The sequence below is a fragment of the Pelophylax lessonae genome (genome assembly GCF_965119305.1).
Source record: "Pelophylax lessonae genome assembly, chromosome: 3".
Taxonomy (NCBI): domain Eukaryota; kingdom Metazoa; phylum Chordata; class Amphibia; order Anura; family Ranidae; genus Pelophylax; species Pelophylax lessonae.
In genome coordinates, this window is record NC_138770.1 from 41,760,056 (window position 1) to 41,773,443 (window position 13,388).

Consider the following 13,388-nt stretch of genomic DNA (forward strand, 5'->3'; position numbering starts at 1 on the left):
TAAATGAAGAATCAATAAAGTAAATAGTGCAAAAGTAGGTGCAATGAATAAATCACAATAATGGAATCACACTGTGAGTGAAATATTCACAATAAATTAAATAAATAATATTGCATTAGTGCATGAATGCAAGAAATGGTGAAAAGGAGTCCCAAAAAGAGTCCTCAATAACAGGAGATAAGTGCTGAAAATATCCCAATCAGGTATCCAGTGCTGTGCTCAAACAATAGAAATGGTTCTTCACTCCACCCATTAGGTGCTCCAAGTGACTGGTGCTCTTTAAGCAGCTCACCTCATACACAAACCCTTAAAGAGTCATACACCCATAAGTGGCACACAGGTATCCTGCATATCCCTCCTCTTCAGGGCTCCAACCTCCGGTAAAAGCATCCGGGTCCCGATTACACTCAGGCAAAGAAAGGGGAGAAAGATCTAATGCCCTCTGTTTATTATAAAACATAAATGGCAGGGCACTCAGACATGGCACTTCAGGCAGTGTGGGCTACACAGTCTCTCAGCGTAATGAATCCGGACTGCCCTAGGTCTGACGTTGACGAGTAGGCTCCTCCCCCGTACTCGTTGCGTCAAATGACTTCGTCAGCAGGGGTGGAGCCTGGATCAAGTGTCTTTTACTATATACTGAACAAGAAGGAAGTAACCGCCCATCTGCTGGAGGAATCTCTCCATGTACGGCGCCATGCCAGTACTCGGGAGATATCATAACCGCACGATTTACAGCGGAAAAAATATACATTGCTGAACAATCAATGGCATAAAAAAATAGATATAAGGAGCCTACTTACATCAGATACTAGGTCAGTTAACTATATACCATCACGGAGCTTGCTAATTTAAAGTGCCTCCTAATACAATATATCACATATACATAATAGATACTTTATTATTACAAGCCTATGTGTTCACACAGAAGCGGTGGGGAAACATGTTGCTCAGACTGGAATCTCATCACATTTCTGTTCCAATCTCATACGATTCTTTGCAGTGCAAATTGCGCCCCTTCATTTTGTATGGATGCAAATCGCACCGCAAAGTATCGGTATTCAGTAGCAGCGAGTACTTGACTGAAAGTATTAGTACTCGCCCATTAAAAAGGGGTATTGGTGCATCTCTACAAGAAACCACTGACAACAATAGTCTTCTTGGTTATCTGTAAGGGGGGCATTGTTCCCACTGACCTCCAGTGTAAGAGACGTTCAACTCAGTGACCACCAATCTAAGGGATATTCATCCCAGTGACCTCCAATGTAAGGGACCTTCATTCCAGTAACTACTAATGTAAGGGACGTTCATCCCAGTGACCTCCAATGTAAGGGACGTTCATCCCAGTGACCACCAATCTAAGGGACGTTCATTCCAGTGACCACCAATGTAAGGGACGTTCATCCCAGTGACCTCCAATGTAAGGGACGTTCATCCTAGAGATCACCAATCTAAGGGATGTTCATTCCAGTGACCACCAATATAAGGGGCGTTCATCCCAGTGACCACCAATGTAAGGGACAATCATCCCAGTGGCCACCAATATAAGGCAGGGCTTGACAAATTTTCTTTAAATCTAGGAGCCAGCTAAAATAGTTAGAAACTAGTTTTTCAAATCAGCTGCTCGGCGCCCAGAAACGAAAGAAAGGAAAAAAAGAGAGAGAGGGAGAAAGACAGAAAAAGAAAGGGGAGAAAGTGGGGGTGGGAGAGAGGGAAAGACAGAGAAAGATAGAGGAGGAGAGGGGGAAGAGAGAGGGAGAGCAAGAGAGAGAGAGAGAGGGGCGAGAGAAAGAAAGACAAAGAGAGGAGGAGAGAAAGAAAGACAGAGAGAGGAGGAGAGAAAGAAAGACAATCCCTGGATCAGTGAACCCCGATGCCTGACAACCCAGGCACCCAGACTCAAATTCTATTCACCAATGCAACCTGGCGCCTGGGATTTGCTGAGCCCTGACTGAAGGAACGTTCACCTAGTGACCACCACTGTAAGGGATATTTATCTCAGTGACCACCAATGTGAGGGACATTTATTTCAGTGACTTTCAACCTTACGTACTGTCAGTTGTGGCTATAGAGATTACTAGCAGGGGTTTCCGAGACCTGGAAAGTAATTTCAAGCATTCCTCCAGGTTGAAAAGGTTGAGAAAGGCAGTATTAACCTTAAACCAGCCTAAATCCTCCAAAGGCAACATAAAAGGAGAACATCAAACAAATCATGGAAGACCCACACTGAATTCTACACAAACAGCTCAATATAAATACCAAGTCTTCAAGAAGTCTAATCAGTGTGTTCTCCTGGTGTGCAGTGTGCAGGTAATCAGTGTGTTCTCCTGGTGTGCAGTGTGCAGGTAATCAGTTTGTTCTCCTGGTGTGCAGTGTGCAGGTAATCAGTGAGTTCTCCTGGTGTGCAGTGTGCAGGTAATCGGTGTGTTCTCCTGATGTGCAGGTAATCGGTGTGTTCTCCTGATGTGCAGTGTGCAGGTAATCAGTGTGTTCTCCTGGTGTGCAGTGTGCAGCCAATCGGTGTGTTCTCCTGGTGTGCAGTGTGCAGGTAATCAGTGTGTTCTCCTGGTGTGCAGTGTGCAGCCAATCGGTGTGTTCTCCTGGTGTGCAGTGTGCAGGTAATCAGTGTGTTCTCCTGGTGTGCAGGTAATCGGTGTGTTCTCCTGATGTGCAGTGTGCAGGTAATCGGTGTGTTCTCCTGATGTGCAGGTAATCGGTGTGTTCTCCTGATGTGCAGTGTGCAGGTAATCAGTGTGTTCTCCTGGTGTGCAGTGTGCAGCCAATCGGTGTGTTCTCCTGGTGTGCAGTGTGCAGGTAATCAGTGTGTTCTCCTGGTGTGCAGGTAATCGGTGTGTTCTCCTGATGTGCAGTGTGCAGGTAATCGGTGTGTTCTCCTGATGTGCAGTGTGCAGGTAATCGGTGTGTTCTCCTGATGTGCAGTGTGCAGGTAATCGGTGTGTTCTCCTGATGTGCAGTGTGCAGGTAATCAGTGTGTTCTCCTGGTGTGCAGTGTGCAGCCAATCGGTGTGTTCCCCTGGTGTGCAGGTAATCAGTGTGTTCTCCTGGTGTGCAGTGTGCAGGTAATCAGTGTGTTCTCCTGGTGTGCAGTGTGCAGCCAATTGGTGTGTTCTCCTGGTGTGCAGTGTGCAGGTAATCAGTGTGTTCTCCTGGTGTGCAGTGTGCAGCCAATTGGTGTGTTCTCCTGGTGTGCAGTGTGCAGCCAATCAGTGTGTTCTCCTGGTGTGTAGTGTGAATATAATCGGTGTGCTCTCCTGGTGTGCAGTGTGCAGGTAATCAGTGTGTTCTCCTGGTGTGCAGTGTGCAGGTAATCAGTGTGTTCTCCTGGTGTGCAGTGTGCAGCCAATCAGTGTGTTCTCCTGGTGTGCAGCCAATCAGTGTGTTCTCCTGGTGTGCAGTGTGCAGCGATACAGTGTGTTCTCCTGGTCTGCAGCTAATCAGTGCATTGTCCTGGTGTGCAGCGTGCAGCTAATCAGTGCATTGTCCTGGTGTGCAGTGTGCAGCTAATCAGTGCATTGTCCTGGTGTGCAGCTAATTAAAGTGTTCTTGGTGGGAGTGGAGATGACCCCATATACAGGGCCAGCGCTACCTATAGGCAAGGTAGGTGCTGGCCTAGAGCACACATCAGTTGGGGGCGCCGCATCAGTGTGCTGCTGCAGTGTTAAGCAAGCGAGCCACCCCTATCACTGCCAGTGTTTTGCCCCGTCTTCTCCCCCCCCCCCCCCAACTCCTCCTCTTCCCCTCCCTCAGCCTTTGCAGTGATGTCCAGGGCTCTGTGTTTTCAGCCTCGGCTGTGCGGGCACTGTGGGGGTTCACATGTTCACTGTGGGAAGTACCTTTCAGGTACTTCAGCCGCCTCCCTCTCTGTCACTCAGCTCATTTGAGGTACACTGCATTCGTCTTTTCTCCCCTATTTCTCTAAGGATAGCTGTGATCTACCGCCCACCTGGACCAGTATCAACCTTGATGACTTCTCCACCTGGCTACCCTACTTTCTCTCTTCCGAAATCCCCACAATCATTCTCGGTGACTTCAACATCCCTATTAATACTAATACTCCCACCACTTCCAAACTTCTCAATCTAACCTCCTCCTTTGACCTGAAGCAATGGATACATGCTTCTACTCACTCTGAAGGCAATATCCTTGACCTTGTTTTCTCCCACCTATGCACCTCGCACAACCTTTCCAACAATCCTTTCCCTCTCTCTGATCACTACCTTATTAGTTTCACTCTCTCCCTCTCCTCCACCTCCTCTCCCTCCAGCTACCGTACAGTTACCCACAGAAACCTATGCCATCTCAACCCTTCTCTTCTCTACTCTGCTACCGACCACCTCCTATGACAAAATTGCACCCCTGTCCTGCACCAACCTAGCCACTTCTGTCTACAACGCTTCACTCTTAGCCTCCATGGACACACTGGCCCCCCTCACCACACACCGAATCAGGCCCCGACCCCTTCAACCTTGGCAAACCGATAACACTAGAAGTCTGAAAAAGCATAGCCGTGCTCTTGAGCGCCTATGGCGTAAGACTCGGTCTCAGAAAGATTTCAACCAATATAAATCCGCCCTCCAAAAATACAATTCCAGTCTCCACACTGCCAAACAGACCTATTTTATCACTCTCATTAACAGCCTATCATCACGCCCCCGGCAACTCTTCGCTACCTTTAACTCTCTACTCCGTCCTCCACTACCCCCTCCCACTGACTCACTCACTGCCCAGGAGATTGCCTACCCCTTCAAACAGAAGATTGATACAATTCGTAAGGAAATTGTTGCTGTTCAGATACCTTCCTCCATGCCTTATGCTTCACGCCCACAGGTGCGATCATTACTTCCCTCATTCAACCTGCCCTCTGGATCCTGTTCCCTCGCAAATGCTACGTTCACCTTCTGGCCCTATTCTACGCTCTATAACCCACATCTTCAATCTCTCCCTCTCTTCTGGTATATTCCCCAACTCTCTAAAACATGCACTAGTCAGCCCCATACTTAAAAAGCCCTCACTGGACCCAACCGATCTGAACAACCTACGCCCTATTTCCTTGCTCCCCTTTTTTATCCAAACTCCTCGAACGTCTAGTCTACAACCGACTGTGCGACCACCTTGCCGAGAATAGCCTCCTTGATCCCCTTCAGTCTGGATTTCGGCCTCAACACTCCACTGAAACTGCTCTCCTAAAACTAACAAACGATCTACTAATGGCCAAAACCAATGGACACTATTCTGTACTCCTACTTCTGGACCTTTCTGCTGCCTTTGATACGGTTGACCATCCCCTCCTCCTCAAAAAACTCCATGCCTTTGGTCTCCGTGACTGTACTCTTCACTAGTTATCTTCCTACTTATCTAACCGCACCTTTAGCGTTACCTACAATTCTACTTCCTCCTCTCCTCTTCCCTTCTCTGTTGGGGTCCCCCAAGACTCTGTTCTTGGACCCCTCCTATTTTCAATCTACACCTCCTCTCTAGGTCAGTTGATAGCCTCCCACGGCTTCCAATACCATCTCTAAGCTGACGATACCCAAATCTATCTATCCAGTCCTCAGCTCCCTCCCTCAGTCTCCTCACGTATCACTAATCTACTATCTGATATATCAGTCTGGATGTCTCACCACTTCCTCAAACTCAATCCATCCAAAACCGAGCTTATAATTTTTCCTCCACCACGTGCCCCTTCCCCTGATTTCTTTGTCAATATCAATGGCATTACTATCAGCCCATCCCCACATGCCAAGGTCTTAGGTGTTGTCCTGGACTCTGAACTCTCCTTCAAACCCCACATCCAATCACTGTCCAAATCTTGCCGCCTCAGCCTCCGCAACATCTCCAAAACACGCCCCTTTCTAACCAAAGACACAACAAAACTCCTAGTTCACTCCCTAGTCATCTCGCACCTTGACTACTGGAATTCCCTTCTCATTGGCTTACCTCTACACAGGTTATCCCCCCTTCAATCCATCATGAATGCTGCCGCCAGACTCATCCACCTCACCAATCGCTCAGTGTCCGCTGCTCCTCTCTGTCAAGCCCTCCACTGGCTTCCGCTCACCCAACGAATTAAATTCAAAATACTTACAACATCTTACAAAGCCATCCACAGCCCAGCCCCCAGCTACATCACCAGCCTCATCTCAAAATACCAACCTAATCACTCTCTTCGTTCCTCTCAAACCCTCCTGCTCTCTAGCTCCCTCGTCAACTCCTCCCATGCTCACCTCCAGGACTTTTCCAGAGCCTCTCCAATCCTATGGAACTCCTTACCCTTGTCTGTCCGATTATCTCTCACTCTAATAGCTTTTAGGCGATCTCTGAAAACCCTCCTTTTCAGAGAAGCCTATCCTACCCACACCTAACAAATGTACCTCCTTTTTCTCCATCAACCCATCCCCCATGGTTATTGCCTTTTGTTTCACTTGACCCTCCCTTCTAGATTGTAAGCTCTAATAAGCAGGGCCCTCTAGTTCCTCCTGTTTTGAACTGTATTGTAACTGTATTGTCTTCCTTCACATTGTAAAGCGCTGCGCAAACTGTTGGCGCTATATAAATCCTGTATAATAATAATAGTACTTTATACTGGCTTTTGAAATTTACAAATGTGGCAATAGTTATATACAGCTATATAGATCAGACCAAAATGAGGGAAAAATTAGAAAGAATGAGGGAGGGACTTTGCTCCAAATCAGGGACAGTCCCTCGAAATCAAGGACAGTTGGGAGCTATGCATACACACAAAGCACAAGGCCGTGTATGAGAGGTTTCTCGTGGCTGCAGTTCCTCTGAGTTCCACAAGGTGGTATTCACACTTCTACCCAGACAGGAAGTCTCTATGGAAGACAGGAAGTGATGTCAGGTACAGACAGGAAGTTCCGGGTGAGAGGTGAGTTGGGAGGAAGTAGAGAGAAGACATTGTTGGAAGTGGCAGCAGAGGAGGTAATAAGATCTTATTTTCTATTTACACCCAGTAATCCCCCCGTCATGTCCGTCCTCTTCCTCCTTAGTCACTGTGATGTCTTTTATCCACATTATTTATCCTCTTTTTATATACGTAGTCACAGGACATTACAGGGGCAGATACCATCCAGAGAGGCTGAGCCTTCAGTCCTGGAATTACTGTTCAGTATCCTCCTTTATACGATAGACCTATTATACAAGATTTGGACGTTCTTTGATACGAGTGTCCATCATTGAGAGGAAGCCCCTATAGATGCCAACAAACAGCACTAAAACCACGAGAGTTGGTCATCTTTTTTCGGGGTGTCTTGGGACCTTCTACATAGTACATTGTAGTGTGGCTTCAAGCTTATTATAGCTTTGGTAACTCTGCAAGCAACAGCCTTTAACAATACAAACACTAGAGGGAAGCCGCTTCCTACACATGCGATTCCTACTGGGGGCGTCCTGACTATTAACCACTTAAGGACCAGGCCTATTTCTGACTTTTGTTGTTTAAAAGTTAAAATCAGTATTTTTTGCTAGAAAATTACTTAGAACCCCCAAACATTATATATATATGTTTTTAGCAGAGACCCTAGAGAATAAAATGGAGATGGTTGCAATACTGTATGTCACACCGTATTTGCATAGCAGTCTTACAAATGTAATTTTTTTTTTTTTTGGAAAAAAAATACACATTTTTTAAATTCAAAATAAGAAAACAGTAAAGCTAGCCCAATTTTTTTCTTTAAAGTGAAAGATAATGTTATGCCGAGTAAATAGATACCCAACATGTCATGTTTCAAAATTGCGCACGCTCTTGGAATGGCGATAAACATTGGTACTTAAAAATCTCCATAGGCGACGCTTTAAAAATTTCTACAGGTTACCAGCTTATAGTTACAGAGGAGGTCTAGGGCTAGAATTATTGCTCTTGCTCACCATTTAAATGTGTGGGCGTGACTTGCGTATGCGTTCGCTTCTGCACGCAAGCTCGAAGTAAAGGGGTGCTTTACATTTTTTTTTCTTATTTAAAATAAATAACAAAAAAAATATTTTCATACTGTCCCTTTAAAAAAAGGGTTTTTGATCACTTTTATTCCTATGACAAGGAATGTAAACATCCCTTGTATTAGAAATAAGCATGACAGGTCCTCTTACCGCAAAGTGACATATGGGTACGTCGGCTGACTTTGCGGTGTTATACCAGGATGATGCCTCTAGCTAGAGGCACCATCCCGGTACCGTGGTTTAGAGCCGGCGGATGGCTTTCCGTCGGTTACGACCGATGCACCTCAGGAGCCGCTCGATCGTTACCTGGGTGAGCGGGAGGGAACGTCCCCCCTTCCGCCGCTCTGCCCGAGTCTCCCGTCCCACCGGGAGACCCGTGCAACCACCCGGCGCATCCGCCCTCTGTATGGAGTCCCGATCTATGCCGGAAGTGGCTTCGATCGGGTCTCCGATGACGTAACCCGGAGGCATCGTCCAATACGTCCCGGTTACTCTGCTGCAAAAGGCAGCAGATTTAAAGAACGACAGTATTCAAAAATGCCGTTTTCAGAGTTTTGAATACATGGAAGTGTAGTGGAGAGGTTTGGAGTCTTTTAGACCATCGATCCCTCCATAAAGAGTACCTGTCACTGTATATTGGTGTCACAAGGGATGTTTACATTGCTTGTGACAGCAATAAAACTGATCAGATTTTTTATTTTTTTTAAAAACCAGTGATAAAGTTGAAAAAAAAATAAATAAAATTTTAGCTGCCCCCATCACCGTTAGCTCGCGCACGAAAGAAAGTGTATATGGAAGTCGAGCCGCGAATGAAATCACTGTTCAAACCACACATGTGAGGTATTGCCGCTATAACCAGAGCGTGAGCAATAGTTTTAAAAAAAGAGCTACTATGTAACGCTAAACTGGTAACCGTTAAATTTTAAAGCGTCGCCTATTGAGATTTCTATTGACCGTAGTTTGTCGCCATTCCATGGGTGTGCGCAATTTTAAACCGTAACATGTTAGGTATCTATTTACTCAGCATGACATCATCTTTCACAATATACAAAACAATGGGCTAACTTTACTGTTGTATTTTTTAAATGCAGTGAAAAAAAATATATATAATGTTTGGGGGTTCTAAGTAGTTTTCTAGGAAAAAATACTGATTTTAACTTGTAAACAAAAAGTGTCAGAAATAGGCCTGGGGCTTAAGTGGTTAATGTGAGACCTGGGGTCAAAAAGACCCCAGTTCTCACATCTACCTTTAAAAGAAAAAAAAATTAAAAATAAAAATGTATGTAGCACTACCCCCAAGGAAGCTGCTGTGTGTAGGTTCCCCAGGCTTACCATTAGCAACAGTAGAACATTCTGACATGTTTCCAAGTGATTTTACCTCAGACAAGAACCAGTCCGGTTTCTTTGGCTTTTATGTTTTATTAGGAATTGGGATAGGAGAAGGGTATGAGTGGGATACTCCAACTTAACAGAACTATGCACAATAGGTGGGACGATCAAGAAAAATGCTGATTAACGCTATCTAACGCTGATTGAGCTAGTCACGACTAGGCCGCTACTTCACTTTGCCCTTGGCTGTGAAAGGTTCCTGTTCTTGCTTGTAACAGGGCCCCAGCTGTGCCTCCATCACCTTGAGCCGGCTGTCCCTCTTTGCCAGTCCAGAGAATTGTCCCACTGTCGTCAACACGGGTGCACGGTCAACAGTCCTCTTCCCAGGACATGTACAAGCAAGGCCCGTCACCATACTGTCTCCGAAGAAAGCTCCACTGCCCTTCCCGGGGTGGCCGACTGCTAACTTTGCAGTATTGACACTGTCGCTATACAGAATAAATGTCCCACTGTCGCATGCACGGTCAACATCATTCCATGTAGCCTTGACACACACGCGGCCCCTGGCACACCGATCCACGTGCCCCTGGCTGCCATTTTCTCCGTCCACACTTGCACCTTTTCCTGTCAGGCAGATACAGTCTTTATTCACGATCAGAGGCCTTTTTTCCGCCTCCCAGTACTTCACAGTGGTATACATTTCATAGCTGAAGTGAAATATTCCTGCCATTGATGAACACATATCACAGTTCTGACTGAAACTTTGGCGTAGCCACGGGCAACCTTCAAGGTGCACTTTTATCTTAATCCTACTCTCCCTATCCCCTGTAGAGCATGCCTCACACCAGGATTGAGCATTAGAACAAAGTCCCAGGAACACAAAAATGGCGTTTTTGAAAATTTTCTTAGGTCGTTGCCATTAGCAACCAGGCCGGTAACCCAGGGCGACATCCCAGACGAGCGCCCAAATGTAGCACTACTCCCAAGGGTAGCACTACTCCCAAGGGAGGTAATTCTGTCCTAAGGCAAGCTATTCCTTGAGGTAGACTGTACTGCTGAAAAACTTTGGGGCCCTTCCTGGTGCCCCCTTTATCCCTAATCTTCAGGGCTTAACAACTTGGCACCCCCTTTACTGTAACACTCTGGGTTCCCCCTTGACCACTCTGTAGTGGTCCCCACTCTTAGGCAGACCCCTGGGCAGATCCTTGAGTACTCACGACACTGTCTTTCCTGAAATATTCTGCCCAGCAGCTCCACTGGTCAGCACACTGGATCCTCTGCAGCACAGCTCAACCCGGGGTCCCTAGGCCGACTGCCCGGACCACCTTTCTCAGTCCAGCAGGAGGAGAGACAGCTGTCCACCTCCTACTGGGACTTTGCTCCCACCAACAGACACCCCGTCACGTGCCCCCTCCGGATTTATTCTCAATCCCAGGATGCATTGTGGCAATGCCCACCAACTGGGACAGTCATAAACCCTGGTGTGCTATTGGCTATGTTTCCTCCACTGTCCAACAAGGTCACTCATTGGATACAGTGGGGAGACTCCCCAGACTCAACAGGTCATACCTGGAAGCATGTGACAGGCATGCAGATCAAGCCCTCCTGATAAGGAGACAGGGCCACTCTATGCTTTACCCAGCACCTACCTAGGAGGGTGCTACATGTATTTTTTTTTTTAGCAAAAAAAAAGTCCCTTAAAGGCCGTTGGGCGGAAGCAACATATGACGTCACTCCGGTCCTCCAAGGCCATAGAATCGAGTATGGGCCATCTTGCCCTCACTCGACTTCCTGCCTGGGACCTGGAAGGACCGCATCATTATCCCCACTACAGACAGCTCTGGTAAGCGGGGAAAACGACCGAAAGGGGGATAGGCAGGCACCTCTCCCGCCGCCCATAAAAGTGATCCCACAGCGAATCTGCCACTGGGAACACTTGTATATGAAAGAGGACCGCTGGCGGCGTAGAGAAATACCGGGGTTATGGCAGCTAACGTCAAAGTAGCGACGTAAATACGCGGCGGGTGGTCCAGAAGTGTTTAAATCCTTGCATCCTCATCCTAATATTGTACAACCAATACAGTCCAAATAATTCTCTGTCTACAGAAAACCTGCATAGATCACATGACCACACCAATGAGGATGGAGGAGGACCAGAGTCACATGACTGAGAGGATACTAAACCTCACCCTGGAGATCATCTACCTGCTGACCGGAGAGGTGAGGAGGATTCGGGGGGGGGTCACATAAAATTACTCTTATTTCTATTAATAAAACATTGACTTGACCGGAGAGGTGAGGAGGATTCTAGGAATGTGACATGATATTACTGTTTTTGTTGAATATAGCGTTTTCCTCCTGTGAAGTCAGGAGATCATATGACCATCACAGTGCCTCCATGTGGCTCCCTAAAACCTGAAAGACACAACATGCAGAAGATTCTAGAAGTCACCAAAAAGATGATGGAGCTGCTGACAGGAGAGGTGAGCAGTGCTGGGAATTCTGGGACATTATCCAGTAACAGACAAGGGATGTGTCTGGATGGTGACTGTATCATTGTGTGTGTCAGGTTCCTATAAGGTGTCAGGATGTCACTGTCTATTTCTCCATGGAGGAGTGGGAGTATTTAGAAGGACACAAGGATCTCTACAAGGACGTCATGATGGAGAATCAGCCGCTCCTCACATCACCGGGTAAGAGGAGACTTTATTGTAAAGGAGAGAGCAGTACGGAGGATCCACCTAGATCCCCCATCATCTGATAAACACATAGAAACAATGTATTCAGTCAGTGTGTGTGTTTCCTACAGATGGATCCAGTAATGGGAACCCACCAGAGAGATGTCCCCGTCCTCTGTATTCCCGGGATTCCACACAGGAAGGTCACACCATCCCTCACCATCATCAGGTAGATGAGGAACAATCACTGATGGTATCATTAGGATCTGTACATTATCTGCATTGTTACCATTTATGTCATTTTTATTTTATATTCAGAGTGGAAACCTGAGAGATTCTAAAGTTGAGGTTAAAGAAGAGATAAAAGAGAAGGATAATGAGGATGGGGTGACGGAGGAATCTGTAATTCTAATAGGACTCAAAGATCTGTACCAGGACAACATGGAGTCATCCAGCTACAGAAACCCACCAGAGCGATGTCCCCGTCCTCTGTATTCCCGGGATTCAACACAGGAAGATCTCACCATCCCTCACCATTACAAGGTTGTTGGCAGGGAACATGTGGAATATGGACTCATGAGGAAATCATATGTGGATTTTTTTTTTTTATATGATGTCACAATTTTAAAACGTTGATATTTTACGGATGATATTGATATTTTCTCATTTCCTTTGTTTAGGGTGAAGATCTGATAGATATAAAAGTTGAGGTTAAATCAGAAGAAGAAGAGATGTATGTGAGGGATGATCAGCAGTCTATGGAGGAGGATGGAATAATAAGGCTAATTATAGAGGAGGAGACATCTACAGAGATCAGCACAGGTGGGTCATTAACACTAAATACTAAACTCCACCCATACTGCTCACTGATTGGTCCATAGTAGGAAGAGGGACTGGGTGATATTAGCCTGTAATCCCCTGGTCACTTTCACGGTATCCTATATTTCTCTTGGATAATCTTCCTTCTCTGTGCTGCAGACACAATTTATGTATCTAGGCTGGATTTATGGAGATTCTGAGGTTCAGCTAGCAGGGAAATGTTGGTTTTTCAAACTTTTCATCATGTTCATCACTCAACCTAGGCAGCTCGGACATGTCTTGGGTCTTCTTCCCCATGCCCAGGTCTAGCAAGATCTTTGACAGAACAATTCTCCCAGGGTTACTTGCTCTGTTGTCTGCTGGCTGTGCCGGGTGGAGGGATATGTCTGTATAGTGTCACACCCAAGTCACTGAGTGCCGTCTCAGGAGATAGGAGGCAGCGGTGTGGGACCTCTGCAACATATGACTCAGTTAAGTAAACATTTAGACTACTGATGATTACTGAAAACCAATATTACACATCCCAACTATCTCACTATTTGATTTATGTTGCACATTATGTAGTCTTACGCCTTGCACTTTATACTG

At 46.2% G+C, this 13,388-nt stretch overlaps 2 protein-coding genes across 2 annotated transcripts in view; both read left to right on the top strand.

The window, feature by feature from the left end:
* Positions 1-13,388, top strand: part of LOC309550683 (uncharacterized protein) — a 3,164,715-nt gene that overhangs the window by 1,048,379 nt on the left and 2,102,948 nt on the right. Inside the window, exon 32 of the mRNA XM_082251018.1 lies at positions 12,113-12,210. Within this exon, the coding sequence (XP_082107144.1) occupies positions 12,113-12,210 (98 nt within the window). The remainder of the gene's footprint in view (positions 1-12,112; positions 12,211-13,388) is intronic.
* LOC309550699 (uncharacterized protein) overlaps positions 6,927-13,388 on the top strand; it is a 114,845-nt gene continuing 108,383 nt past the window's right edge. The window contains exons 1-4 of the mRNA XM_082251033.1: positions 6,927-6,960; positions 11,410-11,523; positions 11,652-11,786; positions 11,873-11,996. Of these exons, the coding sequence (XP_082107159.1) occupies positions 11,428-11,523; positions 11,652-11,786; positions 11,873-11,996 (355 nt within the window). The 5' untranslated portion in view covers positions 6,927-6,960; positions 11,410-11,427. The remainder of the gene's footprint in view (positions 6,961-11,409; positions 11,524-11,651; positions 11,787-11,872; positions 11,997-13,388) is intronic.